The 27219-nt window shown below is 63.6% G+C and overlaps 4 protein-coding genes across 5 annotated transcripts; 1 reads left to right on the top strand and 3 right to left on the bottom strand.

Moving 5' to 3' along the window:
- Positions 1-158: 158 nt before the first annotated feature.
- Positions 159-4597, top strand: PGAP3 (post-GPI attachment to proteins phospholipase 3). 2 transcript variants are annotated; one of them, XM_072028693.1, is made up of 8 exons: positions 159-447; positions 1750-1847; positions 1957-2079; positions 2180-2242; positions 3105-3166; positions 3251-3387; positions 3480-3684; positions 4152-4597. In XM_072028693.1, exons 1-8 carry the CDS (start codon positions 174-176, stop codon positions 4213-4215), a joined length of 1026 nt encoding a protein of 341 aa, XP_071884794.1. In that variant the 5' UTR covers positions 159-173; the 3' UTR covers positions 4216-4597. The 2 variants fall into 2 exon arrangements, with proteins under 2 accessions (XP_071884794.1, XP_071884793.1); XM_072028692.1 differs by having other exon boundaries at positions 1927-2079; positions 4152-4581.
- A 590-nt stretch (positions 4598-5187) lies between these two features.
- Positions 5188-8170, bottom strand: PNMT (phenylethanolamine N-methyltransferase). Its single transcript, XM_072028704.1, is given in 4 exon segments — positions 5188-6189; positions 7022-7235; positions 7411-7482; positions 7485-8170. Coding segments are annotated over 4 exon segments (801 nt in total). The 5' UTR covers positions 7564-8170; the 3' UTR covers positions 5188-5753.
- Positions 8171-8652: 482 nt separating this feature from the next.
- Positions 8653-10113, bottom strand: TCAP (titin-cap). The gene is made up of 2 exons (XM_027445349.3): positions 9895-10113; positions 8653-9311 (listed from the first exon to the last, which is right to left on the bottom strand). The coding sequence occupies exons 1-2, from the start codon at positions 10041-10043 to the stop codon at positions 9056-9058; spliced, it is 405 nt and encodes a 134-aa protein (XP_027301150.2). The 5' UTR covers positions 10044-10113; the 3' UTR covers positions 8653-9055.
- An 829-nt stretch (positions 10114-10942) lies between these two features.
- STARD3 (StAR related lipid transfer domain containing 3) lies at positions 10943-26720 on the bottom strand. Its single transcript, XM_072028703.1, has 15 exons — positions 26597-26720; positions 24320-24599; positions 21899-21976; positions 21633-21710; positions 21489-21542; positions 21264-21381; positions 20052-20150; positions 19364-19419; positions 18749-18841; positions 17379-17441; positions 16277-16372; positions 15662-15741; positions 15158-15262; positions 13726-13819; positions 10943-11921 (listed from the first exon to the last, which is right to left on the bottom strand). Exons 2-15 carry the CDS (start codon positions 24533-24535, stop codon positions 11817-11819), a joined length of 1335 nt encoding a protein of 444 aa, XP_071884804.1. The 5' UTR covers positions 24536-24599; positions 26597-26720; the 3' UTR covers positions 10943-11816.
- Positions 26721-27219: the final 499 nt, after the last annotated feature.

Here is a 27219-nt window from a genome sequence, read left to right as displayed (position 1 = left end):
GACACCCCTGGGGACAGCCCTGGGGACATGGGGACTCCCTTAGGGACACGGGGACACCCCTGGGGACAGACCCGAGGCCGCCCCCCCCCTTAGGGCCTCGTTGCCATGGTGACGCTGTGTGTACACCTCAGGACTACATTTCCCATAACGCCCCGCGGCGCACGCATCCCGCCATGCCCCGCGCCAACAACCCCACTTCCGGGGCGTGCCGGAAGCGGCGAGGCCGGGCCGGGCCGGGCCGGGCGGTGATGGCGGGCGGCGGGGCGGCTCGGGCGGCGCTGCTGCTGCTGTTGGGGGCGGCGGCGGCGCCGGGCCCGGCCCGAGGCTCGCAGGGAGACCGGGAGCCGCTGTACCGAGAGTGCCTGGGCCGCTGCGAGAGGCGGAACTGCTCGGGGGCGGCGCTGCGGCACTTCCGGGCCCGGCAGCCGCTCTACATGGGCCTCACAGGTACCGCCCCCCGCCGCCCATTGGCTGCCCGCGGGGTGAAGCCACGCCCACCGCCCCGAGGCCACGCCCACTGATTGGATGGGGGGAACGCCCATCGCCGCGAGGCCACGCCCAGTGCTCTGGGGCCACGCCCATCGCCGTGCGGGGGGGGGAGGGGCTGGGAGTGCTGGGGGGCGCTGGGGGGAACTGGGAGCACTGGGGTGGACTGGGGCCGGGCTGGGAGTGCACTGGGATGAGCTTGTCCTATATACCGGGAGGCACTGGGCTGTACTGGGAGCACTGGGGTGAACTGGGGCCAAGCTGGGAGGGCACTGGGATGAGCTTGTCCTATACTGGGAGGCACTGGGCTGTACTGGGAGCACTGGGGTGAACTGGGGCCGGGCTGGGAGGACACTGGGCTGAGCTTGTCCTATACTGGAAGGCACTGGGCTGTACTGGGAGGCACTGGGATGCGCTCAGGCCAGGCAGAGTGGCACTGGGCCATACTGGAGAGGCATTGTGCCATACTGGGGCCATGGGGGGGCACTGGGCCAAATACCCCCAATACCCCCCTAACTCCCCAATTACCCCCCACTCCCTAATACCCCCCCAATACTCCCCCAATAACCCCTTTTACCCCCCTCCACCCCTCCCACCCCCCATACCCCCCATAACCCCTCCAATTACCCCTCCCACTCCCCAACACCCCCCTAACCCCACCCCACACCCCAATTACCCCCCCACACCCCCAATAACCCCCCAATACCCCCATAACCCCCCCCAATAACCCCTTTCCCCCTCCCTCCACCCCCCCACACCCCAATTACCCCCCCTAACCCCCCTCCACCCCCTAATACCCCCCTAACCCCCCCAATTACCCCCCCACCCCCTAATACCCCCCCAATACCCCCCAATAACCCCTTTTCCCCCTCCCTCCACCCCCCCCACACCCCCAATTACCCCCCTAACCCCCCTCCACCCCCTAATACCCCCCTAACCCCCCCAATTACTCCCCACCCCCTAATACCCCCCCAATACCCCCCAATAACCCCTTTTCCCCCCCTCCACCTCCTCCCACCCCCAATTACCCCCCCTAACCCCCCCTCCACACCCCAATTACCCCCCACCCCCTAATACCCCCCCAATAACCCCCCAATAGCCCCCATAACCCCCTTTTTCCCCCCTCCACCCCCTAATACACCCCTAATACCCCCAATAACCCTTTCCCCCCCTCCACCCCCTCCCCACACCCCAATTACCCCCCACACCCCCTAATACCCCCCCAATACCCCCCCAAACCCCCCAAAATCTCTCCCCCCCCAGGCTGGACGTGCCGCGACGACTGCCAGTACGAGTGCATGTGGCTCACCGTGCGCCTCTACCTGCAGGGCGGCCGCCGCGTGCCCCAATTCCACGGCAAGGTGAGCCCCATATGGGGGGGGTCTGGGGGGTCTCCCCGTTAATTTTCCATCTCCTCACGCCCCCCGTGCCCCCCCCCAGTGGCCCTTTTCCCGTTTCCTCTTCGTCCAGGAGCCGGCCTCCGCCCTGGCCTCGCTGCTCAACGGGCTGGCCAGCTTCCTCATGCTGCTGCGCTACAAAGCCGCCGTGCCCCCCTCCTCCCCCATGTACCCCACCTGCGTCGCCTTCGCCTGGGTGAGTGCCGCCCCCCCACACCCCAAAAAAATAAAAAATGTCCCCCCCGGGGTTGGGGACAAGCTGTAACCCCCCCCTCTTTTGGTGTCCCCCTCCCCAGGTCTCTGTCAATGCCTGGTTCTGGTCCACCGTCTTCCACACCAGGGACACGGCGGTGACGGAGGTGAGTGTGGAGACCCCCCCCCGTTAAGCTGTGTCCCCCCCCCCTCAGGCCCAGTGCTGTGTTTGGTGTCCCTCTGTCCTGTCCCAGTCCCGTTTCCCGTCCCTGTCCCAGTCCTGTGTCCCCATCCCCGTTCTGTGTCCCAGTCCCGTGTCCCCATCCCGTCCTGTCTCAGTCCTGTCCCCCTGTCCCAGTCCTGTTCCCATCCCAGTCCAGTCTTCCCAGTCCCGTCCCAGTCTTATGTCCCCATCCTGTCCCAGTCCCGTGTCCCCATTCCATCCCAGTTCCCTGTCCCTGTCCCAGTCCTGTGTCCCCGTCCCATCCCAGTCCCTTGTCCCACTCCTGCATCCCCATCCCAACCCAGTTGTCTGCCCCCATCCCATCCCATCCCAGTCCCATGTCCCACCCTGTCCCAGTCCTGTTCCCCCTGTCCCATCCCAGTCCCATTTTCCCCATCCCATCCCAGTCCTGTGCCCCCATCCCAGTCCCGTTCCCCCTGTCCCATCCCATCCCATCCCATCCCAGTCCTGCATCCCCATCCCGTCCCAGTCCTGTGTCCCTGTCCCAGTCCCATGTCCCCATCTCATCCCAGTCCTATGTCCCCATCCCAGTCCTGTTCCCCCTGTCCCATCCCAGTCCCATTTCCCCCATCCCATCCCAGTCCTGTCCCTCCCATCCCAGTCCCATGTCCCCATCCCAGTCCTGTTCCCCCCATCCCATCCCAATCCCCTCTCCCCATCCCATCCCACTCCACCATCCCAAACCCAACCCCGTGCCCCCCCCCCACCCCAATCCCATTCCCCCCGTCCCCCCCCCACCCCGGGGGGCTCCACCCCAGCCCCCCCTCCATCCCGGTACCCCACAGAAGCTGGATTATTTCTGCGCCTCGGCCGTGGTGCTGCACTCCGTGTACCTCTGCTGCGTCAGGTGAGCCCCGCGCCCCTGCCCCTACCCCCGGGGGGGCTGGGGACCACCCGATAACCCTCCTGTCCCTTGTGTCCCCCCCCCCAGGACTTTGGGGCTGCGGCGGCCGGCCTTAATCGGGGTCTTCAGAGCCTTCCTCCTCCTCTTCCTCGCCTGCCACGTCTCCTACCTGACCCTGGTGCGCTTCGACTACGGCTACAACATGGTCGCGAACGTGGCCATCGGTGAGGCTGGGGGGGGGGGGAGAAAACAGGGCTTTGGGGGGGGGCATAAAGGGGTCTGGGTGCCCTAAAGTTTTTTTTGTCCCCCCCCCCAGGGCTCCTGAACCTGCTGTGGTGGCTGTGGTGGTGCCTCCGGAACCGCCCGCGCCTGCCCCACGTCTGGAAGTGCGCCCTGGTGGTGCTGCTGCTGCAGGGGGGGGCCCTGCTGGAGCTGCTGGATTTCCCCCCCCTCTTCTGGGTGCTGGACGCCCACGCCCTCTGGCACATCAGCACCGTCCCCCTCAACGTCCTCTTCTACAGGTGGGTGCCCCCCCGCCCCCCGAAATTGGGGTGCTGGGACCCCCCCCTCATTAAGATCCAGGCCTTCCCATCTGGGATGCTCAGCGCCCCCCCTCCTCAAATTGAGGGGCCTGGGAGCTCCTCTTTTCACCCTGGGGTGCTGAGTGCCCCCCCCGAAATTGGGGTGCTGGGACCCCCCCTATAATATCAGGGCCCTTCCCTTCTGTATGGGATCCTCAGCGCCCCCCCTCCTCAAATTGAGGTGCTCGGGGGTCTCTCTTTTCCCCCTGGGGTTCTGGGTGCCCCCCCCAAAAAAAAACTGGGGAGCTGCTGACCCCACTGCTGCTCCCCAGCAGCCTCCGATGTCTCACAGCACCCTGGGGGGGGCTTTTGGGGCGCCCCCACCTCCCAACCCAGCACCTGCAGGTGGAGGGGGCCGAGCTGTGCCCCCCCCCACCCCAGCCCTGTCCCCCCCCCCTTCCCCACAGCTTCCTGGTGGATGACAGCCTCTACCTCCTGAAGGCCAACTCCGACCTCTCCAAAATGGACTAGAGCAGCCGGGGAGGGCGGGGGGGCCCCCCAATTCCCCCCCCACCCCGGGGGGGGGCCCTTCCCCCTTCCCCACCGTGTGCCAAGCGCCCCCCCCCTTTCCCCTCTTCCAATTGCCTCCTGAGGTTTGCTTCCCCTTTCCCTGCACCCCCAAATCTCCCCCCCCATCCCCGTGGCGTGCGGGGGGGGGGCACGGAACCCAGCTGGGGGTGTCTGGGACCCCCCCCACACCCTATTTTTTTGTGTCCCCCCCCCCCCTCCCCCTGGCTGCCGGTGGCTCCCTGCCGTGGAGCTCGGCAGCCGCGAGGTGGCAACGGCTGCTGGGGCGCACGGAGCCGCGGGGGGGGACACGGGAGAAAAGCGGGGGGGGGTCCTGGGGTGTGTGTGGCGGGGGGGGGGACACGGTGCCTGTGTCGGGGTGGGGGGGGGGCACGGTGCAATGCGCGGGGCTGGAGAGGTGCCTTGGGGCAGGGGGAGACCCCTGCGCAGCCCGGGGGGCTGGTGTGGGGGGGTGCAGCCCCCCCCTTTCCCCTTCCCCCCCCCCCCCCCCAGGATGTGCCCTGGGCTGTGAATAAAGCTGGAATTTAATCTGTGCCCCCCCCCCGCGTCCCTCATCCTGCTCTGCGCCCTACAGGCATCCCAAACCCACCTCCCCCCCCCCTCCGTGCGCTCCCCCCTCGTACCCCTTGCTGCCCCCCCCCCAGTGCCCCATTTCCCACCCTGCAGCCCCCCCCCGCTGCCTGTGAGCCCCCTGCCCACCCCCCCCACATCACATCCTTGTGCCCCCTAACCCCTTGCTGTGCACCAACCCCCCCGCACCCCCCCCCAAATCCCCCCCCCCCTTGTCCTGCACCCACAGCGCAGCCCCTCTGTGTGCAGCACCCCGCACCACCCCCGAGCCCCCCCCAGCTCTCCCCAAGCCGTGCAGCTCAGCCTTTATTATGGACACAGGACATCAAAAATGGGGGGGGGGGGGCAAAATTTAACTTTTGGGGGCGCAAAATTTAACTTTGGGGCACAACATTTAACTTTGGGGGTGCAAAATTTAACTTTCAGGGGAGCAAAATTTAACTTTTAGGGGCACAAAATTTGACTTTTAGGGGTTGCAAAATTCAACTTTCAGGAATGCAAAATTTAACTTGTGGGGGCACAAAATTTAACTTCTTGGGTCTTAAAATTCAACTTTTGGGGTGCAAAATTCAACTTGTAGGGGTGCAAAATTTGACTTTCAGGGGCGCAAAATTTGACTTTTGGGTGCGCAAAATTTGCCTTTTAGGGGCACAAAATTTGACTTTTGGGGGTGCAAAATTTAACTTTTGGGTGCGCAAAATTTAACTTTTAGGGGTGCAAAATTTAACTCCTGGGGGCATAAAATTCAACTTTTGGGGGGTGCAAAATTCAACTTTTGGGGGGCACAAAATTTAACTTTTAGGGGCACAAAATTCAACTTTTGGGGGTGCAAAATTTCACTTTTGGGTGCAAAACGGGCGCAAACTGACTTCGGGGGGTGGGAAACAAGACGGGGGTGGGGGGGAGACACCTCAGGCCTCCATCGGCTTCTGCGCGTGGGCGAAGAAGACGCCGTCCACGTCGTCCACGCCGGTGCGCAGGGCGGGGGGCATGGCGTAGGAGCAGAAGCGGCGCAGGACGAAGCCGGCCCCCGCCAGCGCCCCGCGGACGTCATCCTCGGCCAACGGCACCACCGGCAACCGAGCGGCGCCCGCCAGGTAAAAGGATTCGCCCAGGGCCCCCAGCAGCACCGCGTGGCCCCCCGGGCGCAGCAGGGACCCCACGTGCCCAAGAGCCCGGGCGAAGGTGGCTCGGTCGGGGCTGACGGCCTCAAGGCAGAAGGCGGAGAGCAGCGCGTCGGCCGGGGGGCGCAGGGGGGACCCCAAAGGGTCCGGGCGGTGCACGTCGATGGGTAGGATGCGTCGCAGGCGACCCCGCAGACGGCGTTCCTTCTCCTGCCAGGGCTCGCTGTAGGGATGGGGTTGGGGTTAGAGGGGGGTGGGGATGGGGATGGGGTCCGTAGGGGGTGGGTTGGTGTCGGTGGGGATGCGGGGATGGGGTTCTGTGGGGGTCGGCGTGGTGTTGATGGGGGTATGGGGACAGGGTCCTGAAGGGTTCAGCCCAACATTAATGGGACACGGGGATGGGGTCCTGCGGGGGTCAGTCCAGTGTCAATGGGGTCAGGGGGTCGGGGTCCTGCAGGGATCAGCCTGATGTCGATGGGGACACAGGGACAGGGTCCTGTGGGGTTCATCCTAGCATCAGTGGGGACACTGGGACAGGGGTCCTGCAGGGTTTAGCCTAGCATTAATAGGGGCGGGGGGCTGGGGTCCTGCAGGGCTCAGCCTGGCATCAGCAAGGCCACGGTGATGGGATCTTGGGGGGGCTCAGCCCAGCATCAGGAGGGACGGGGGGGGGCAGTATCCCCTGGGGACGTGCAGAGGGGATCCTACAGGGATCAGCACATCGCGCCCAGGGGTGTGGGGACGTGATCCCAGTGGGGATCAGCTCGCAATCCACGGGGAAAAGGGGCTGGGATCCCACAGGGACAAGGGGCTGGGGTCCCGTGGGGCCAAGGGGCTGGGGTCCCATGGGGATTTGGGGTGGGATCCTGCAGGGAGTGGGGATTTGGGCTGGGATCCTTCAGGGACCCAGGCACATCATTTGGGGAGAGTGAGGACACGCAGCGTGATCCAACCCAGACCACCCACCCTGGGGAGGGGTCCCCGCGTCCCCCCGCGTCCCCCCGCGTTCCCCCGCATCCCCCCACATCCCCCCTTCACCCCCAGCCCCCCGCAGCCCTACCCGCGCCCCCTCGATCTTGCAGACGTGCTGGATGAAGGGGCTCCAGTCGAAGGTGCCGGGCTCCCCCCGCGCCCAGCGCTGCAGCTCCTCGCGGTTCACCGCCAGGTAATCGGTGGCCACGATCTCCTCGAAGTGGTCGCAGGCGCTCAGCAGCTGGTAGATGGTGGGGCCCGAGCCCACGTCGATGAGCGTGCGCCCCCGGATCTCACCTGGGGGGGGTCCCACAGCGGGTCAGGGATTTGGGGACGTGGGGCTGGGGGAGCCGGGCACGGGGGAAAAAAACAGGGGAGAGCGGTGTGGGGTGGTGGGACCCGTGCCTCAGTTTCCCCACTCCTCTCCAAGGTTGGGGAGCCCCCCCCCAGTACCCCCCCAGCACCCCCTTACCGCTGGCAAAGGTCTCGGCCAAGCATCGCAGCTTCCAGGGCACCACGCAGTCCTCGGAGGAGAAATCGGCGCGGGGGGCACGTAGTTATTCTGCAGGTAGGCGCGGGGGTCGAAGCGCTCGTAGCCCTCCCGGACGGCGGCCAAGCTGCTCATGGCGGGGGCTGTGGGGGGGCTGCTGAGCCCGGACCCGTTTTATAGCCCCGGTAAGGTGGTGGCGAGGGCGGGGGGGGGACAATAAGGCCAAGGGGGGGGGACACGCGGTGAGTTATGGCTGTGCCGGGCACGGCGCTGATTGCGGCCGTCCATCGCGGATAACCAGGTTAGCGCCAGAGCCCCGGGGCAGGATCCGGCCCTGCTGTGCCCCCCCCCAGAGCTTGGTGTGGGTGTGGGGGGGGGGAGGCTGGGGGCTGGAGTCCTGCTGCAGCCTCTGGAGATGGTTCCCAGCCAGGAGGGGTGGCCCAGAATCATGGTGGGGGTCTGGCACCCCCCCCCTCCAAGCACCCAAGGGGGCTGGCGTGGCTCCAGGCTTGCCCCATGGGGATGGGGTTGGGATGGGGACGGGGCTGGAAATGGGGCTGGGGTCCGGCTGGGTGCTCCCTCGTTACCGATGAGCCCAGCCCATGGCAGGAGCCAGCACCACCAATCCTGCTCCCAGTGCTCCCAGTGCTCCCAGTGCTCCCAGTGCATCCAGCACTCTGGGACTGGGGAAAGGATGGGAGCTGCTTATGGGGATGGGGGAGGAAAGGGGGGAAAGGCGCTGAAGTCCCAGGGGCAGCAGCAGGAGGGGAGGGATGGGGACAGGAAAGGGATGGGGATGGGGACAGGGACGGGAAGGGGATGGGGACAGGGATGGGGACAGGGATGGGACAGGGATGGGGACAGGGACGGGGATGGGAAGGGGCTGGCGGTGGCCCAGGGACAGCGGGATCCAGCCGGGAGGGAACAGCTAATCTGGGCACTGGCACCGAGGTCATCCTGGACCCTGCCAGGGGCTGGGCTGGCAAAAGGAGGGGGGGGGGGCAGTTATATAAGCAGGGATCTGCCCCCCCCCCCACCCCATCCTCCCTAGCCTCCAATGCGCCGTGCCTCAGTTTCCCCAATTTCTCCCCCCTTCAAGGGTCCCTCTCTTGGGTCCAGGGGTGGAGGGCAGATGGGGGGGAGCTGAGATAGGTCTGGTGGGGGGGGGGCAGGTCCTGGGATTCTCCCACCCCCCCAAAATAAAAACAAAAAAAACACTGCTGCTGGAGCTGCAGGCCCAGGCCGGACACTTTATTGCAGTACAAAGAACGTCAAATTGGTACAAAACCACACAAAAATCCCCCACCGCACCCCCCCCCAGCCCCTCTGAAGGCTTGGGGTTGGGGTTGGGGTTGGGGTTGGGGGGGGGGGGCTCAGCGCTCCCCATCCTCACACCCCCTCCTCCTGCCAGGGAAACCGAGTCGCCCCCGCGCCCGTCCCCACCGGCCACCGCCACCCTCCGCGGGGTGGGCGCCCACCCCCACGTCCCCCCACCCTCCTCCTCCTCTTCCTCCTCGTCCCCCCGGGGGCCGCGGCGTGCACAGAGAGCCTCAGGACCCCGCCGCTGCCACCGTCACCCCCCCACCCTCAACCCTGAGCCCCCCACCCACGGCCATCGCCGTCGCCTTCAGCCCCTCTGGGCCTCGTGGGAGAGGGAACGGGACAGGGTACGGGGGACGCCGGCCTTGGCGCCGCGGAGGTCCGGGGGGGCGAAAAGGGGCAGGGGGAGGGTGCGGGCGTAGGGCAGGAGGTGTTGGGTCAGGGGTTGCCCCAGGACCCCGAAACGCAGCACGCCCCAGGGCGAGCGCTGCTCCAGCACCCGCGTCTCCCCGCGCTGCTCCAGCGTCTCGCGGCGCCGCTCATCCACCTCCCGCCGGCACCACCTGGGCACGAGGTGCTCGTTTTGGGGGGGGTCCCCATCGCTCCCCCACCCCATGGGCATCCCCTCTTGCTCCCCTTCCCCTCCCCACCCCCCCAGACCATCCTGAGCCCCCTTGGGACCACCCAGGGGCATGGGGATGCGTGGAAAGCCCCAAGTCCCCGCGGGCACTTTGGTGACCCCCCCCTCACCCACGGCATCTCCAACCCCATGGAGACCCCTGGAGACCCCCCCCTGTGCCCCCAGGTCCTGCCCAACCCCATGGGAACCCCCCCCCGGGACCCTACAACCCACACTGCAGCACCCGGAGCCCCCCCTGTCCCACACGCCCCCCCCCCCCTCCAACAGCCTCCCCCACCCCACAGGGACCCCCGGAGCCCCCCACATCCCCGTGTGGCCGCGCAGCCTCCCCCAACCCCACCCTGACCCCCCCTCTCCCCACAGGAATCCCCAACACCCTCTGAGTCCCACGGGGACCCTTGGACACCTCCCTGGCTCCCCCAAAGACCCTCAGAGCCCCCGGCAACCCTATGGGGATCCCCCCCCATCCCTCCTGGACCCCCCCCCAGCTCGTGGGTGCCGCTCACCCCTCCTCGGGCCGGGTGCTGAGCTCCAGGTCCAGCCACTCGGCGCTGAAGGTCTCGCGGCGCCCCACGTCCTCCTCCTTCACCCTACAACCCAGGCGGGCCCCCGAGAGCAGCCCCCCGCTGCGCACCACCGTGCTGGGCCCCCACATCCCCGCGACACCCCCGGGGGGCAACGACAACGCGCCCCGGATCCGGCTTCTGCTGCCCCAAACCTGCCAGCCCCGCTTATATGGCCCCCGGGAGGCTATTTTGGGACGTGTCACTGGCACCGTGGGGACAGGAGGGTGCCAAGAGCCCCCCCCCCACCTCTCCAGGGGGGTGGCACTGGGGACACATGCGTCACCTCGTGTGCATCCAGCCACGCTCAGCCCCGTGCGCCCAGGGGTCACTTCTTTAGGGCCAGCCCCTGCCCCGGGTTGTGTCCCCGTGGGGTGTGGGGACACGTGGGGACAGCCCCCCCCGCAGCACCGTGAGGCCCCCCCTGGCTTTAGCCCAGGGCACGCTTGGCCTTTCCCTGCCCGCTGCGGCACTGGCACCGGCCCCCCGGGACCAGCAAAAAAAAGAGGGACCCAAGGGGTGGCAGTGGCTTTTTGGGGGGGGGGCTGCTGCCCGTACCGTGGCCGTGCCACCCCACCCCATAGCACCCCATAGCACCCATCCCATGGCGGTGCCGGCCCCATTGCTGCCCTCGAAGAGCTGCTGAGGTCCCATCCCTTTGCGTCCCCCCCCCCTGCGAGCTGGCAGCGGGGTGCTGGCCACGGGGGCCCCCCCGGCGGGCTATTTGTAGGGCCGACAGATGGGGGCTGCGGACAGATGGGTGCTCGCAGGGTGCCAGCGGGCTGAGCTCACCGCCCAGGCCTTGGGGGGACACCGGGCAGTGCCCCCAACCCCTGGAGCAGAGCAGGGGACGGTGACCCCCCAGCCAGCAGCCGCAGGGTTGATCCTTTGAGCCTGGGGGGGGGCAGCTTGGGCCTGTTGCCCCCCCTCCACCTCCCGGTCCCTGCTTTTCTTCGCTCGGGTTACAAAGGGCACGTGGAAGGCAGCGGGCTGCAAATAGTGCAAGGCTCTTTATTTCCACAGCTGCCAGCCCCCCCCCCAGGCACGGGAAGGGGCCACGAGACCCCAGGGACCCAAGGACGGTGCCGAGCGAGGGCTGTGTGTGGGGGGGGGGGGGCAGGAAGGGGGGCAGAGCCCCCGTGGTTCTGCCCACGTGGGGGCTGCCGTGGGCGCTCGCCCCCGTGCCGCAGCGCTGCCGGCGCGTGCCCCCGCGTGCGGGCGGCTCGTTGCAGCTTCCCTTTATAGCCCAGCACAGGTAGAAGGGAGCCGAGCTCGCCCCCGCATCCCCCCCCCATCATCCCCCCCCCCCCCAGGAAGGATGAAAAATCTCAGAACCGTTCGTTCCCTGCAGAGCTACGGGATGGGGGGGGGGAAACATGAGCTCAGGCGGGACCCCAGAGAAGCGAGGCAGCACCACGGGACAGCCCCAGGGGTCCCAAAAAGTCCCCAACAGTGTCCCCCCCCCCCCCGAGGGGTGAAGGCCCCGGGGGGGGGCTGCATTTTGTCCCCGTGTGCGAAGGGCACAGCCTGGGAGGTGGCTGTGTCAGGACAGTGACGGGGACAGACATGTCCTCACCCCCCCCAGCAGCTTTCCCCTCCCTTCCCCTTACCCCAGGGTACCAGGAGGGGAACCTGGGGGGGTCCCAACGAGCCCCCAGACCCCTTGTGTGGGGAGGGGGGGGGCAAGGCTGGACTCGGAGCAGGGCCGAGCCTGGCCACACAGAGAGAGGGGGGCAGGGGTTTGGCACGTGCCTGGGGGGGGCTTCAGGGCTCTGCTGGGCAGGGAAGGAGCCGAGCCCTTGACGAGGTCAGTGTGGGGCAGCCCCCCCTGCCCGAATTCCCCCCCCCAGGCTGTGTTGTGGTGCTCAGGGCTTGCCGGACAGCTCGCTGACCCGCTGGCGGAGGTGGAAGGCAAACTCGAACATGGTGGCCGCCAGGCTCTGGTGGATGAGGTACCGGGGCAGGCGACCCTGCGAGGAAAGGAGAAGGAACAGCACGTCAGGGAGAACAGCAGCAGCACGGGCAAAACAGCCCCCCCGGGGAGGTGAAATCCCCCCCCCCCCCCACCTCACCCCCAGCTCCTGCTCGGGGCTGCCCGGGTTTTGCTCCCTGCCCCGGTGCCGCAGCGGGGAGCTGCTGCTGCTCTCGAGGAGTTTGCTCCGGGGGAGGCACAGAAATGAGGTTTGAGCTGTCTAAAAAAGCCCCGGCACGACTCAACCCCAGCCGCCTCGGCCCCTGCTCTGTGATGTGAGATGCACAAAAAAAATAATAATAAAAAAAAAAGCAAGGCCGGGCTCTGCGGGAGCAGGCAGCAGCAGCAGGGCTGGGAGCGCCGCTGGGGCTGGCAGGGACGGAGAGGGGGGGGCACGGCCCCTGCCCAGGGCACGGGATGGGATCAGGAGGAGCCCTGGGGATGTGGTGCACACGGGGGGGCTTCCTGCAGCCCCCTGCAGCCCCCTGTGAGCTCAGGGCCCGTTTCAGACCCCGCTGGGAGGAGAGGTCCCAGCCCTGCCCCAAACACACACGCACACACGTGCGCAACCCTTGCCCTTCGCTGCAGGAAGGGATGAGCCATGAGCTATAAATACTGCGCCGGGGCCAAAGGAAATACCAAGGCAGCACAGGCCGAGGGGTCTGGGCAGCAGCAGAGCCCTCCAGGAAGGTTTTGGAAGCAGTCGAGGGGCCGTGAATTAAGAACTCAGCCAGCACGGCCCCTTCCAGCAGCAGGCAGGCAGTGGGCGAGGGCTCCCCGGCTTGGGAACGGCTCTCTCCTTGCCCAGCCCCATATTGCTCACCAAACGGGGCTGTTTTTCCCCAAAACAGCCCCTTGCAGAGGGGAAGAAGCAGCACAGGAGCCAGACCCGTGATGGAAAAACACCTCCAGCCCCAGCCCCGTGCCAAACAGCACCGGGGGGCAGCGGGGTTGGGGTGCAGGCGGCGCTGGGCTCGTCCCCGCTGTCGCTTCCCGGGCGAGGAGCTGCCAAAGGGGGAGAGCTTCTGCAGAGCCCTGGCAGAGCATTTCGGCAGGAGCAGGGCGCCTGAGCTGCTTGGTGGGAAGGGAGGGCCGTGGGAGGGGAGGGGGCCGCAGCTTTGCAGCAGAGCGCTGATGAATGGAGCCTTTGTGCTCGCTGCTGCAGCGCCGTTTCCACGTCAACCTCGGCTCGATTCAGCAGCGGAGGAAGAAAACAGGGCAGCTCCCCCCCCCTGATGCACCCAGCCCGGCTCCCTGCACGCTGCCTTTGTCTGAGCCACCAGTGAGGGCTCCCCAAAAAGAGCTCCGGAGCTGGGGCACGGCCTAGGGCACAGCCCCCGGGTCTGTGTTTGTGCTGAGGTTTTGGGAGCAGGGCACGCAGCAGAGAGATTCAGCCCTTCAGCGGGGTCCGGGGAGCAGCAGGCAGCCAGCACTTGATGTGCCCAAATATTTCTGTCCCCTAGGGATAAAATCACCTCGCCCCCAGCCCCGCACGGAGAAGTGAAACCCATAGCCGAGAGCTCGGATGGGTAAGGAAGGGTTTCGCAGCCCTACACCGGGGGAAATTCAAGGGGAAAGAGGGTGCACAGCCTCTGCCTGCAAAACTCAGGTCCCTTTAGGGCAGCCCTTGGTGAGGCAGCTGAATCTGCAACCCAGGAGACGCTTGCAGCCCCTGCAGGGTCCCCAGCAGGCGTCCCACAGCGTGCAGGGGCTGCTGAAGGGGTTCCTGAAGGTGCTGGTGTCCCTGCTGGGGAGGGAACACAGCCACGGCGCTCGCCCGTCAGCAAAGAGTTTGGCTTTACCTTCAGGTCCGTGTTCAGAATCCAGATGAAAGTGCAGACCCTGGGGTTGCTGGGGCACTTCAGCACGATGAATCCGCCCGGCCCGTTCTCACCCCTGCAGGGAAACAAGGACAGCAGCACCGAGTCAGGCTGGGGGAGGCTGAGGAGCTGCTCTCCCTGGCACGTTGGGTGCGTGGCACCGACCCTGGCTCCTGCTGTGGCACCCCCTGGCCTGGCGGCGAGGAGGGGGAGCCCCGCGGGGTGGGAGCAGATGTGCAGAGTGCCCGGGAAGGGCTCCGGCTTGGCTGCAGGCTCCCGAGCAAACACCACGAGGCAGGTTTCCCACAGGTGCCTTGGCAGCGGCGGTGCCAGGGCTGCTGCAGGGCTGCAGGCTGAGGAGCAGCCTCTGCCTCCGAACCGTGCCAGCCCTGCCGACGCCGGCACAGCACCGCGGGGAGGTTTCAGAGGCACAGCCTGGCAGAAATGGGAGCCAACGAGCAGGTCCCAGGGAAGCCGAGCACTCGGGGAGACCGAGCTCGGTCAGGACAGGCTGAGCGCAGACAGCCTCATCACTACAGCCCCCAGATCCTTCCTCGCACCATCTGAGCGTCTGAGCGAGGAGAGCCGTGCTTACACACACAGCCCAGATACAGATTTCCCTTCTCTGCTCAGGAACACACGCTATTTTTGCTGCGTGCATTCGTTAAAAAGATTTTTCTAGGCCCTGAAGATCCCCGGCTCTTAAATAGACTGAGGCAGCTATAACGGCTCTGAGTTAAAATGTCAATTACTTTAACCAGATTATTAGGAAAAACAAAGTCAGCGCGTGAAGTGGCACAGCTGGGCCCCAGGCACAGGCGCAGGCAGTAACAAGGAGTCCTTGTTTGATGAGAGCAGCCCCGCCGAGATCCAGCACCGGCCGTGCGAAACCTTCCCTTCGGAAGGGGAGAGGCCAGAGACACCCTGGGAGCCCGTCCATCCTGACGCAGCTCATCTCACCCCCGGGACCACCTCTCGGCGCCTGCAGCCTCTAAAATCTGTAAGCAGCCGGCTTACGAGAAGCAAAAGGCATCCGAGAGGCTGAAGGAAAGGCACGGTCAGCTGTTTACTGCCCCTCAGAAGTGGCAGCTGGCCCTGTTTGGGAATTAAGTGTTACATAAACAGGATGCGGGGCGGGTTGGGGTTTGTGCTCCTACTGGTCGGCACCTCCACTCCCCAGAGCAGAGGGAGCAGAGAGCTGGGAAACGCCCGAGCAGCGCTCGGCAGCACGGAGAGTTTCTTGAACAAAGGCAGAAGAACAAGGGAAGCGAGGTTCAGTTCCACAAATAGATTAGTTTCCTGAAAGCGGTGCCAGAAAGACAGCAGGGTTTTCATTTAAGTGGCTCTTTGCCCTGAGCTTTAAGCGAGGCGCGTGTGTCAGGGAGCAGCTCAGATAACAGGATCTGCCTCTCACCTGACATATTTGGAGAGCGGGGGCTTCAGGCTGTGCGTGGTCGACATCCCTGAGGAAATGTACCTGTCTCTTCTTCTCTCGATCCGACGCACGTTCACGAAATCCCTGCGCAAAGTGAAGGGCAGAGGCTGTTTTGGGATGCGGAGGGGGCTCGGAGGGGAGCAGATCCCAGCCCTGGGACTGCCGGGAAAGGCTGTGGCAAAGGGACGGCAGCATATGGACACGGCACCGTTAGCAGGGAGACGGGCTGCCTGCCTGCCTGGGACAGATCTGGGCTCTGAGCCTCCTGCCAGAAACGGCTGGAGGAGACTTCAGGGGCTCCCTGCCTTTGGGAGCAGAACCCAGCCCTGCTCTGGGGATGCCAAGGAGCTCCCAGCCAGCACACAACGGCAGGGCTGGAGCCGAGCGCTCTCGCCGCGGTCGGAAGCTTCCCTCTGTATCTCAGGAAGGTGTTTGGGGGGGGGGGTGGGGTTAAGCACAGCGCAGACAGCAGGACAAACTGACCTGGGGGAAACGACACCGCCCGCGGCCCCAGCTGCTACGTCGTACGAAACGATCGTGTTGTCTTCAACCCGCTGCAAGATCTGGAAGAGAAAAGAAAAAAAAAAAAAAAAAAGGATTTCCTCAGATTGTGCCTGCAGGTGCCAACAGCTGGGCAATGCGGCCCCTCCTCAGAACAGCACCGGGACTCGAAGCCAGCGCCTTTGGCAGCTGATGGGAGGCTCGGGGCTGGGGCCGAGCTGGTTGGCAGCGCACGCAGAGGTTTCTCTGCTGGCCCGGGGCTGCCCCTCTGCCCCTTTGGGGGGGCACAGGCGTTGCCTTCAGATCACCGCCACGCCGGCCCCAGCCGTGGCGAGCAGAAGCCGGCTTGGCTCGGCCGCTGGCCCAGCTCCCTGCCCACCTCGTGGGCTTTTGGACGGGCAGCGCCACGCAGCTGGCTGCCGCAGAGCATTCGGATCGTCTGGATGAGCGGCGGAGATTTAACGCCTCAGCGACTCTGATCCAGCTAAGCTCCAGTAGGGCCTGGGCAGCGCTGACAGCCGGTGCGGGGCTGGGAAGCTCCAGCTCTCCGCTCCAAGGAGCTCCTGTGATTAAGCCATCTTTGTCCGGCACGCTCACCTGGCAAGCTGCCACTGTTCTGTTCCACAGGATCATCTTCTCGGGCTGGAGAATAACCTCCTGGTAAACCGTTTCAGCAGAGCACTGCAGGAAAGCCTGAGGACACGGAGCCAGAGCAGTTAGCCAGTCCCCTGCTACCCCCGGGTAAGATGATTTCTGAGGAACACGGGGCAGATCACAAAGAACAACAGGGACCGAGCAGCAGGGCAGAGCTGAGGCTGTGACCCCGCTGCCGCAGCGCTCTCGTTCCCAGGGGCCTGCAGGGCACACGAGGAGACAGAGCATGGAGCAGACCCCGGGGAACTGCAGTCGCTGAGCTGCTGCCTGCTGGGGTCTGCGGGAGGGCAAAGATCTGTCTGTGCCACGGACGGACCTCGGGGCTGACCCGGGCCGGCTCCTCCACCCTCACCCTGCCTCAGCAGCGATTCTGCTGCAGGTGCGATCGCATCCAAAAGTCCCCAAAAAGCTGCTCCGAGCTCTAGCACGGACAACAGTCATTTCCCCGCGTCCCTGTGGGATCTTCAGAGGCAAATGGTGAGTGCCGCAGAGCCCGTGCAGCTTTTCCTCGTGCACACAGAGCCGCTCGGCCGGCGGCTCCTGCCAGGAAGGCAACATATGCACTGGAACAAAGAAAAGCCACCGCAGCACCGATGCTTCATTAAAGCGTGGTTTACAGCCAAGCCACTCCAGCGAGAGGGCATGGAGCACGGCACTTCCGCGCGGCTCTGCTCGATGCCAGGCAGCAGCAGACGCACGCTCAGCCCTGGTCTTGCTGGCAATTAGTTGCAATTAGCCTCCTTGGTCAGATTAGTCCTAGATGCTGGGGTTGGAAGCGAGTCTCGCAGTCACCTGCTCCCACTTCTACCAGCGGAGACTGGGGCCCAGCATATTTGCCGGGGAGTTTGTCTGCCAGCCAAGGGGTTTTCCTGGAGAGATTCCCTAGAGCGCGCAGAGCAGTTCATCTGTCTCAAAGAGTGCTCTGCAGCCTGACCTGTCCTGCCAGGGCCAGGAGGGAGCGTGAAAGCTGAGCTGTGATGCCAAGCCGAGCAGGCTTTTTGCCTGTGCCACACAGGCTGAGGAAGCGACACGGGAAGGTTCTTACCTTTAAAATAAAGGTCTTGCCGTGGAAAGGTATTTCAAAAGTGTAAACAACGTCACCGAAGTCCTGCGCAAGAAACAAGGAAGTTACATTGCTGCTGGCAAAATAAAATTAACTGTTTCTACCTGAGCTAAAGCCTGCTGGTCTCTGAGCACTGTGCTGCAGCAGCAGGATCCAGCCCGCTCCCGTGCCACACGGGACCATCCCTGACCCCAAACTGTGCCCGTTTCCCCAGGCCAGGCAGCCAGCCCCACGGCAGGAACGACACCCAGCACATCTCAGATGCCCGTGCACAAATTTCCATAAACAAAACAATGCCCAGAGAGGCAGCAGTGATGAGACAGAAAAAGAATCCAGCCCGTGCCAGGCTGCAAACTCCGTTTCAAGGTCAAATTCTCTTTGTAGCAAGCTACCAGCACCAGTGCAAGAGAAAGGGGTGAGTTTGCCAGCACTGCTGTTGTTACCTACATCTGAGAAGAGACTCCCTGGAGGGGTTAGGGATGGACAGATGATAACCTTTCATCATTAGCCCTGTGTTAAACTCTGATTAGTCTATTTAAATCCATCCCCCTTTGGATAAAGAAAACAATCTGCCCAGCTAGTTTGGCATCAAACAATGGATCACTTGACAGGGGAATTTTAAACACCAGATGAGACTGCAGTTTGCAGGACTCTCACCCCAGCCATGGCAGGAGCCCACAAGCAGAAAGCGGGGTTGGTTTTAGGGGGGCAGAGACAGGGCACCTTCCACACCACACTTTGGGCAGAGCAAGGAGCTCTAGGTACCCCAGCAAACCCCGCTGTAGCTCAGGGAATAAAGCCGTGAGGTGGGGAAACGGGCAGGGCTCCCTGCTTTACCCTCTGCCTCCCCCAAGGTCCCTGTCCTGGGGCAGGGGACAGGCACACGGCCTCGGGGTGGGCCAGCAGGAGCAGCCTGCGCCCCACACACTCCTGCTCCCTCTTGGCTCACGGCAACCTCATCTCATCCAGAGCCTCCCCAGACTCCAGCACGCTCCTAAAAACACCAGAAAAAGCAAAACCAGCATTGCCAGGACCCTGGGCACGGCACAGCACACTTCTGCTCCTCCTGCCTACCAAAGGTGAGTTGTCCGCCCCTACCCGCCCGCCGCCGAGAGGGAGGAGTGACGGGCTCTCTCTCCTGTCAAACGGGAAGGCAATTAAACGTCTAATTAAATAAGAGGGGATTTTACATTTAACTGAACTGGAATAGATTCCTAATTCAATCAGGTAATTGTAACGCTTGTTAATTTTTCGTGTCGCAAGGAGGTTTCAGAAGCCTCGTTTGTCCTCTGCTTTTTGCTAAGCCAGCCGTGCTTGCTGCGGGGCAGCGGGGTGGGGGGGGGGACACTTGCATTGTTTTTCTCGAACTTCCAGTTCTCCTCCTGCGCCAGGATTTGGTCCACAACCTCCATCGCCTCTTTGCCTTGCCGGACGTATTCTTTCTCCTAGGAGAGAAGGGAATATTTTCACTCGTGGGGCATGCAGAGAGCCCAAAGTGTGCGTGCAAGGCTGGCTACCCACCCCCCGGGGCTTAGCAGGGGGAAGCGGGCAGCCTCCCACCACCACACGACAGAAATCTCTTCTTTTGGGTCACAGAGGCCTCGTTTTGGAGCTCAAAGTCACGCTCCCCGCCCTGGCTCGCATCCACACGCCAGCTGTGCCTACCAGCGAGCCTCCTGCCTCAGCACGAGGGTTTCCAGCAGGCCGAGGGCTACGAGGTGCTCAGAGCTTCCTCCTGCGGGAGCTGAGCAGCAGCAGCACCTCTGGGAAGGCAGCACCCAGGGGCTGGTGCCCAGGCAGAGCTCGGGGAGCTGCAGGACCACCCTATAAGCTAGATCTTGGCGAGGATGGCCAAGGCGATGCCCTCTTGGGGTGTGACCAGGGGGGAGAGGGAGAGGCAGAGCCAAAATCACACCCCCAGGGAAAAGGCTGTGAAAGGAGGGACAGGAACGTCCAGCTCGAGTTACCTGCGCTGTCAGCGCCTTCCTCCCCAGACCTTCCTCGTCCGACTCGTTGTCCGACCCTAGGAGGAAGCATGCAATTAACACACAGCTAACGAAGATGCCACGTGGGCAACCTCCCCCTGACCTTCCCGTGGAGCAGACAGCCTCCGATCCCCGCTGTCAGCACAGCCCGGGGCCTGCCCCCCACCCAGGGGTGGCTCTGCTCCCCAAATGGGTGTCAGCAACACCAGGACAACCACTTCAGACAGCCTGCCGAGCTGGGGGGGTCTCAGGGCAGTGACAGTGGCACAGGGCAGTGGGCAGAGGCACGGGGCAGTGGCACAGGGCAGTGGCACCCTGTCATCTCTGCCCACTCACCTCCTGGTGGCGATTTGTCCCCACGCTCTCATCCCAAGGGCGATGTTTTTCGAGCGTGGCTTACGAGCATTAAATCCCAAGCCCACAAAACTCTCTGGCTTCCCACGGGGCCGAAGCCAGGCACGTGGGGCTGAGCACCACCCCCTGCCACTGATGGCACCGAGACAACGGGGCCGTGGCTGCACTGCCCGGGCACAGGGCAAGAAGAAGGGGCTGGATTTGCAGCGTCAGCTCTCGGAGGCGCTGCCAAGGGCCGGGCTAAGGAGGCAGAGCTGGGAGAGGAGGAGAGGAGAGGGGAGAAAATGAGGGGAGAGGGGTGAGGAGCACACGTTACCTGCGAAGGACTCCGGTGGGGAGTAGAACTGCCCGTCCGAAAGGGCTCCGGGGTAGAGCAGGGGCCCGCGTGCGGCCGCAGCCTGGGCTGCCAGGTACCCTGGGGAGCAGAGGGGGTCTCACACACCCTGCCCCGTGCTTCAGCCCCAAAGGGGCTGGGTTGGGGGCCCTGTGTCCCCCCCCAGCCACCAGCCCAGCCCTCCCCGGATGGCCTCCCAGCCTCTTTCTGCCAGCCACAGCTGCTCGGCTCGCGCTGCCACCAGCCAGCCCACGAGCCTTTCAGCTCCTATTGCCTCATCTTTTGTTGGAGACATTTTATCTGCATGGAGATCAATGGGCTCTTTTGCCTGTCAAATCCAAAGGCGATTAAGCATCTAATTAAATAAGAGCTTCCCCTGGAAGCAATTTGGAACCCGAGCCTAATCCAATAGAGGCATTAAACACTTGATCATTTTTCATCTTAAAGCCTCCTCGCAAGACCCAAACATCCTCTGGTGTTTTCCAGTCACTGGGTGCATTTCTGACCCAGCCTCGCTCGACAAATACTTCTTCGTTTGCGTGCCACTTCCCGGTCCTCTTTCATCAGAGAAGCCTGGGAGAAGGACGAGCTCCTTGGCTGTACGAGGGCAGCTGCACCACCCCAAACCCAGCACCCGCTCGGTTCCAAGCACCCTTGGAAGTGACAGGTGCCCCGCCGCGCGCGGGAATTCGTACGGCATTAGGTCAGAAAAGCTGGGTCTCAGTTTAGTCTGACCTCAGCGACTGGAGGCCGTCACATTTCCCACACCCCTGTAACGTATCTCCCAGGGAAGCATTCCTCCCCGAAGGTCTCCAGCCCAGATCTGCAGACAGATACCAGGAGCTGGAGAGTCCCCCAGTCCGCCTGGCATTTGTCCCACTGTTTCAAAACATTTTCACTGCTGCGGAGGTGAGCTCTGTTTCCAATACGTCTGGCTTCGGTACCCAGACATTGGGGAATTTGGCATGTTTTTCTCCTCTCAATTAAAAGATGCTTTTTATAATCTGGTATTTTCTTCCCCTGAAGGGGCTTGTATACCATCACAGAACTGAGTCAGGCACTTACCGTCACAGCCAGCCTGGAGATCACTTCTCCACGAACGTCCTATCTTTCAAGGTGCTGCCAAAGCAGCAGAAACCCCAGGCCTGGTAGCCTGATCTGCCAGCTCCTACCAGAGAAGAGCAAAATACTCACATCGTTCCTCTTCCGCCTCCTGAGTTAGGACCTTAAAATCCAGGAACCAGGTCTCTAGCCAAGCAATGACGAACGAGACGATAGGAAGCAAATAGCCGAACGCCCCTTTGGTCAGAAGCTGAGTGGAAGAAAGCAAAAGCCACAGGGAGTTCACACAAAACGGCCAACAGCAGCAGCCAGCAATCACAAAGCAATCCCCCCGTGAGCCCGAGGAAGCCAACCAACCTCGGAGAGGATGACCTTCACAATCAGGAAGGCACTGGAGACCAACGTCGTGACCTGGAAAATAAAATCACGCACCTTAGATCCCTGCAAGGCCCGGGCAGAGAGCACAAACTAAAAACAGGAAAGCAGGAACTGCCTTCTTACCGCTATGACCCACCAGTGGCGCAGCCTTACGACCGCGTAGGCCAGCAGCAGCACAAAAAATCGGAAGAAAGCCAAGACCTTTTAAAAGAAAACGCCATCAGGACGAGTCAGTGGCCCAGCGTCCTCGTCCCCGTGCCAGGCACTGGGAGGACGCAGCCCCCAGGCAGCCCCCCCCGAGGGCCTCTCCACCCAAGATGGGGCCAGAGGTGCAACGGGACGGGCTGGGAGACCCCAGCCCCACCCCGAGCTATCCCCGGGACACTCACAAATATATCGAAGAAAGAGGTCTTAAAATTGTACTCGAAGATTTCGCTCTCCAAGTTCTTCTCAATGCCATCCTTGGTCTGGAGAGGAGAGAGGAAACGAGACAGCTCTCGAGTGCACTGATAAGGAAATGCTGATAGGAAGAAGGCGGCCGAGAGGTGCCCCGAGGTTAGCACCGGGTCGGGTTGTGCAGCAGGCAGGGGGCCACGGGGGGATGCTGCACGTTTCAGCCTCTGCTTCACGCTGAGGGGAGCCAGGGCTGGAGCAGCTCACGGCGACATGAAATATTTCTGAGGCGGGGGAGCTTTCTACAAAGGGAAACCCCGAGCAAGTGAACGGCTCCAGGACGCGCTCAGCACCATCAGCCACAGCCAGACGCCCAAAGCATCCCTCACAGCACCCCTCCTGCGAGGTGGGATTTCAGCTCAGATCGTCCTCTTTGTGCAAAAAAAACCCCTCGGTGTTCCCCCAGGCCAGCCCGTGGGCCGGGGGGAAGCAGGAGGAGAGGGCCACGGGTGCACAGAAGCACGAGGAAATCCGAAAGAGGCCAAGCCACGGCCGCTGGGATCGAACCCGGGCGTGGAAAAAAGCTCAGAGAAGAGCTCTCTTGCCTCACCCCGAGACAATCTGGGGCTCGCCAGCCTCGGTGCTTCTGCCACCATAAATCCTGCTCTCAGGAGCTTGGCCTGGCTGTTTACGAGGAAGCGGATGGCTCAGGTAACTGGAACAAATGCTTCACCTTTAGGCTATTGGTTTGAACGCAGCCCAGCTGGCCGGGACGCCGGTGCACGCTGACAGCTGTTTGATGATCTGCGAGAAACAAGTTGGTGGATCTCAGGCCAGTTCTTGGCAGCCTGGAGCCCTGGCACCCTCTTGTCAGACAGTCCAAGGACAGACGAGGCAGCCGGCGGGAAGTGGTCCCTCTAGGTCAGGCTGGTGCTTAAGATTTGGGGGCTGGGGGGGGGCTGCTTCAGCTGCTGGGGGGCTACAGGGCTTGTGCCAGGAAGATTCACTGAGCTGCTGCTGAAAACCTCCTCCCAGGAGGCTCCCAGGAGGAAAAAAAAGGGCCCAGCAAAGGCTTCGGGTCACGGTTTCTGAGAGGTGTTTTAGGATTAAACGCACGCCGCTGCCCTGAGCCAGCGAGGAGAATTGTTTTGCGGCACCTCTTTGTCTCAGCGAGCTCGCAGAGCACCGTTTGCAGGAGGCAGACATTTAACGAGGGCCAATTTGCTCAGCTTATCTCGCAGCGAAGGAAACCATTTGATAAAAAAAGCATTAGTCACGATATAAACCCATTGCTCTTCATAACTAGGCAAATCAGCCCTCCTAATAGCCTTAAATATGCAGCATCTCGGCTCGGGGCCCAAATATCACCAGTTAGTCACTCATTAATGGCTACCTGCGAGACCTACGCTCAGCATCACCCTGACGACCGCGCTGCCAGAGCATTTCCCCGGGGCTGCAGGGTTGGATTTTGGGGCCAGCGTCGCTCCTACAGCCCCGGGGACAGCAGCAGGAGGGCTGGGGTCCGCGCCAGGGGGTGCTGGGCACCGTCGGCACGGCAGGAATGCCGGCCCCGAGCTGCTGTTCCTACACCACGGGGGTCCCTGCGGGCTCAGCACCGCGGCCACGAGGTGAGGGAGCCGCTGGCCGGAGCGATCTGTTAGGTGCAGACACCACAGGAGATAAGGAGGAGAGAGATAAGGGTCGCTAAATGAGCACAGGACACGGAGCTGATAAAGGCAGGCCAGGCACGGGGAGCAGCGGGGTCTATCTCTTCATCTCGCAGGACACGCAGCGCCTGCAACCCGAAACCCAGAGCCCCGTGCGGCCCCAACTGGTCGGGACTGGTCGGGAGAGAAAAAAAAAAAAAAAAGCACGGCCCCGGGAGCGACTTTGAGCTGCAGGGGCTGGAAGGAAAAAAATCAACTGGGAATCAAGCGGGCAAGCCACGGCGGGAGGACAAAACCCCGGCGGCGCCTTTGAGGCAGGAGGGCAGCACCTCGGGCGTCCCCAGGCTGAGATTAGCGGCAGGGACCAAAGTTCAAAGCTCTTTTTGTCCGTGCCCAGCAGCTGGGCGGGGAGAGGAAGGTTTGCAACCCCCCCCTCCTCCTCCTCCTCGTCACCCCTGCAGGGCAGAGCAAGAGGAGTCGGGAGCCGGCAGCTGCTTGGCGAAGGAGGGGAGCAGGGGAGAAATTCGGCCCCGGATCTGTTATAGGACAGCACAAAACCCACCCCGGGATGGTGTTAACGACCCTGGGCAGCCAAAACAAGGCCTGGGTGCAGGAACCAAGCCGGGCTGCAGCTTAAAAAACCTCAGGGAGAGGCTTTGGGAGAGGGAGCCGTGAGGATCTGGCTGCACGGGAGGAGAGGAAAAGCTCCGGGCGTGTTTTTTTGTTTTTTTTTTTTTGCCCCCCACTTACGTTGAGTTCGATGATCCAGAGCAAGGAGATGAAGAGCAGGTCGAAGGTGACGAAGAGGCAGAAGGTTCTCCTCACGTCCGAGATGGCTTTCCTCTTCTCCGGGGAGAAAAAACCGTAGGGGGAGAAGGCCTGGCTGTGGGACAGCGAGGTGCTGATGGAGGCGATGGCGGGGAGGCTTCGTTCCAGGTCGTGCTGCAGCTCCGGCGGCTTGCTCATCCTCGGCCCAAGCAGCTCGGGGCCTACGGCAGCCGGGGCCGCATCTGCGAGGCTGGGGTGTCACCTGCGGGGGGGGGACAGGAGGGGACAGGAGGGGGCCTCGTGCCCAGATCCGTGCTGAGAGCACAAAAAGGGAGCGGGCGCACGCAATGCCCCCCCCTCCGGGCACTCGTTCCCAGCACCTCTCTCGCAGCACTCCTGGGAGAGGAGAATCCAGCTGGCTTTTAGGGTTTTTTAGGCTTTTAGGTTTTTTTTTAGGGTTTTTTTTTAGGCTTTTAGGGTTTTTTAGGCTTTTAGGGTTCTTTTTAGGCTTTCAGGGTTCTTTTTAGGCTTTTAGGGTTCTTTTTAGGCTTTTAGTTTTTTTTCAGGCTTTTAGGGTTTTTTTAGGCTTTTAGGGTTTTTAGGCTTTTAGGGTTCTTTTTAGGCTTTTAGGGTTCTTTTTAGGCTTTTAGGGTTCTTTTAAGGCTTTTAGGGTTTTTTAGGCTTTTAGGGTTCTTTTTAGGCTTTTAGGGTTCTTTAGGCTTTTAGGGTTCTTTTAGGCTTTTAGGGTTTTTTTTAGGCTTTTAGTTTTTTTTTAGGGTTTTATTTAGTCTTTTAGGGTTTTTTAGGCTTTTAGGGTTCTTTTTAGGCTTTTAGGGTTTCTTTTAGGCTTTTAGGTTTCTTTTAGGCTTTTAGGGTTCTTTTTAGGATTTTAGGGTTCTTTTTAGGATTTTAGGGTTTCTTTTAGGTTTTTAGGGGCCTCCCTGGCAGAGCACAGCTCGCACCCCGCACCAGCAGGACCCCATCCCTCCCTGTGCGCTGTTTTGGGGTAGAAGGATCTCCCACCACTGCCCCCACCCTGCAGCACCCCCCCTGGATGTGCTGTGGGTGCGGGGGGAGCCAAACCAGGGGCTCCAGAGCATGAGTAGGGGGGGACAAACTCCCCGGGGTGGCCACTGCTTGCCCCAGTCTCACCCCCAAACTGCTCAGGGGGCAGTCGGGGCGTCGAGGGTGACACATTTTCAGGTGACCCCACAGCCCCCCAGGACCCGAGCGGGGTGAGGGGTGGCCGCAGCACCCCTCACTCCGAGCCAGGAGGCTGCAACCAGCAAAAAAAAAAAGCCCTTTTTGGGCCCAAACCTGCAGGAAACGGGCACATTGCGGGGCAGAGGGGCTGCTCCGTGAACGACCCCATAAAAAACACAACCCTGGGGTCTGTGCGAGCAGCTCGGGGGGGGGGGGGGGGGGGTTTCACCAGCCTCCCCCCCCCCACCCCCCCGGCCCCACCGAGGCCGTGTCACTTCGGATAAGGCACCGCGAGCTCGGGACATCTGCGGGTGCTGAATAATGGATGCCCCCCCCGCCCCCCCCCCTGCTCAGACAGCGCTTTGCACTTAGGCAGCCCCCCCCCCACCCCCCCAAAACACTTCAGAGCGGTTTAGGATCACCCCCCCCCAGGGACGCCCGGCCCCGATCCGAGGCTGCCGCACGGGTGGGGACGTCCCCGGCTCCTAAAACCAGCAAAATTCATCAATTTTTGGGTTCAAGCTCCTTGGGGGGGGGGGGGCAAACCCTCCGCACCGCCCCCCCCCAGGGAAGGCCAAAAGCCTCTCACGGGAATTTTTGGAGCCCCCCCCCAGGCTCTGCCCCGTCCCCTCCCGGCTCCCAGACCCCGACCCCGACCCCCCCGGTAGCTGCGGGCGCCTCAACCCCCGTTACATCGCCCCTCCCGGGGGGGGGGCTCCGCAGCACCGGCGGCTCCAGACCCCCCCCCGGTGCCCCCCCCCTCCCCCCCGCCTTGCTCGTGTGTGAAACGGCCCCAGGGAGGGGGGGGTGGGGGGGCCAGGCCCGGAGCCGGTACCGGGGGTGTTATGGGGGGGTGGGGGGAGGGGGGTGAGGCCTGGTCCCGGGGCCTCACACCGGGGGGGGGGGGGCCCAGGCGCAGGGACCCGGCCCCCAGCGGCGGCTCCTGTGTGGGGCACGGCCCGGGGCCGGCACCGGTGGCGGCTCCGCTCCGGCCTCGGTCGCTTCCCGGTCCCGGTCCCGGTCCCGGTCCCGTTGCCCCCCCCCCCCGTCCCGTACCTGCAGCCGCCCGCGGCCAGGCCCCGCCGGAAGCAGCCCCCAGCTCTCAGCCGCTTCCGGTCCCGCCGCCACCTCTGACCCCGGAAGCGAACGCGCGGCCGGGGCCCGGGGGGGGCGGGGGCCGAACGGAGCCGGGCCGGGGCGAAACCATTTGAGGGGGATGAGGGGGGGCGGTGGGAGAGCCCATTCCGCAGTGCGCGGGGGGGGGCACCCCGAGACCCCCCCCGGAGCCCCCCCAAACGCCCCCCGAGTGCCCCCAGAGCCCCCCCGAGTCCCCCCAAGTGTCCCCAGACCCCCCCGAGCTCCCCCCGAGCCCCCAAAGCCCCCCCTAAACTCCCCCGACCCCCCCCAAAGACTCCCCTGAACCCCCCCGAGCCCCCCCTGAACCCCCTCGACCCCCCCCAGACCCCCTCTGACCCCCCCGAACCCCCTCAAGACCCCCCCGAGACCCCAGACCCCCCCCTGAAGCCCCCCAGACCCCCCCCCAAGCCCCCCAGAGCCCCCCCGAGCTCCCCCAGTGCCCCCCACCCCCCCTCTGACCCCCCCCAGGCGCCCCCCAAGCCCCCCCGAACCCCCCCAAGCCCCCAGACCCCCCCCCCTTGGAGCCCCCAGACCCCCCCCAA

This window comes from Anas platyrhynchos, chromosome 28 (genome assembly GCF_047663525.1).
Source record: "Anas platyrhynchos isolate ZD024472 breed Pekin duck chromosome 28, IASCAAS_PekinDuck_T2T, whole genome shotgun sequence".
NCBI classification, from domain to species: domain Eukaryota; kingdom Metazoa; phylum Chordata; class Aves; order Anseriformes; family Anatidae; genus Anas; species Anas platyrhynchos.
Note: the sequence above shows the minus strand (reverse complement) of the source record. Positions and strands in the feature narration are given on the sequence as shown.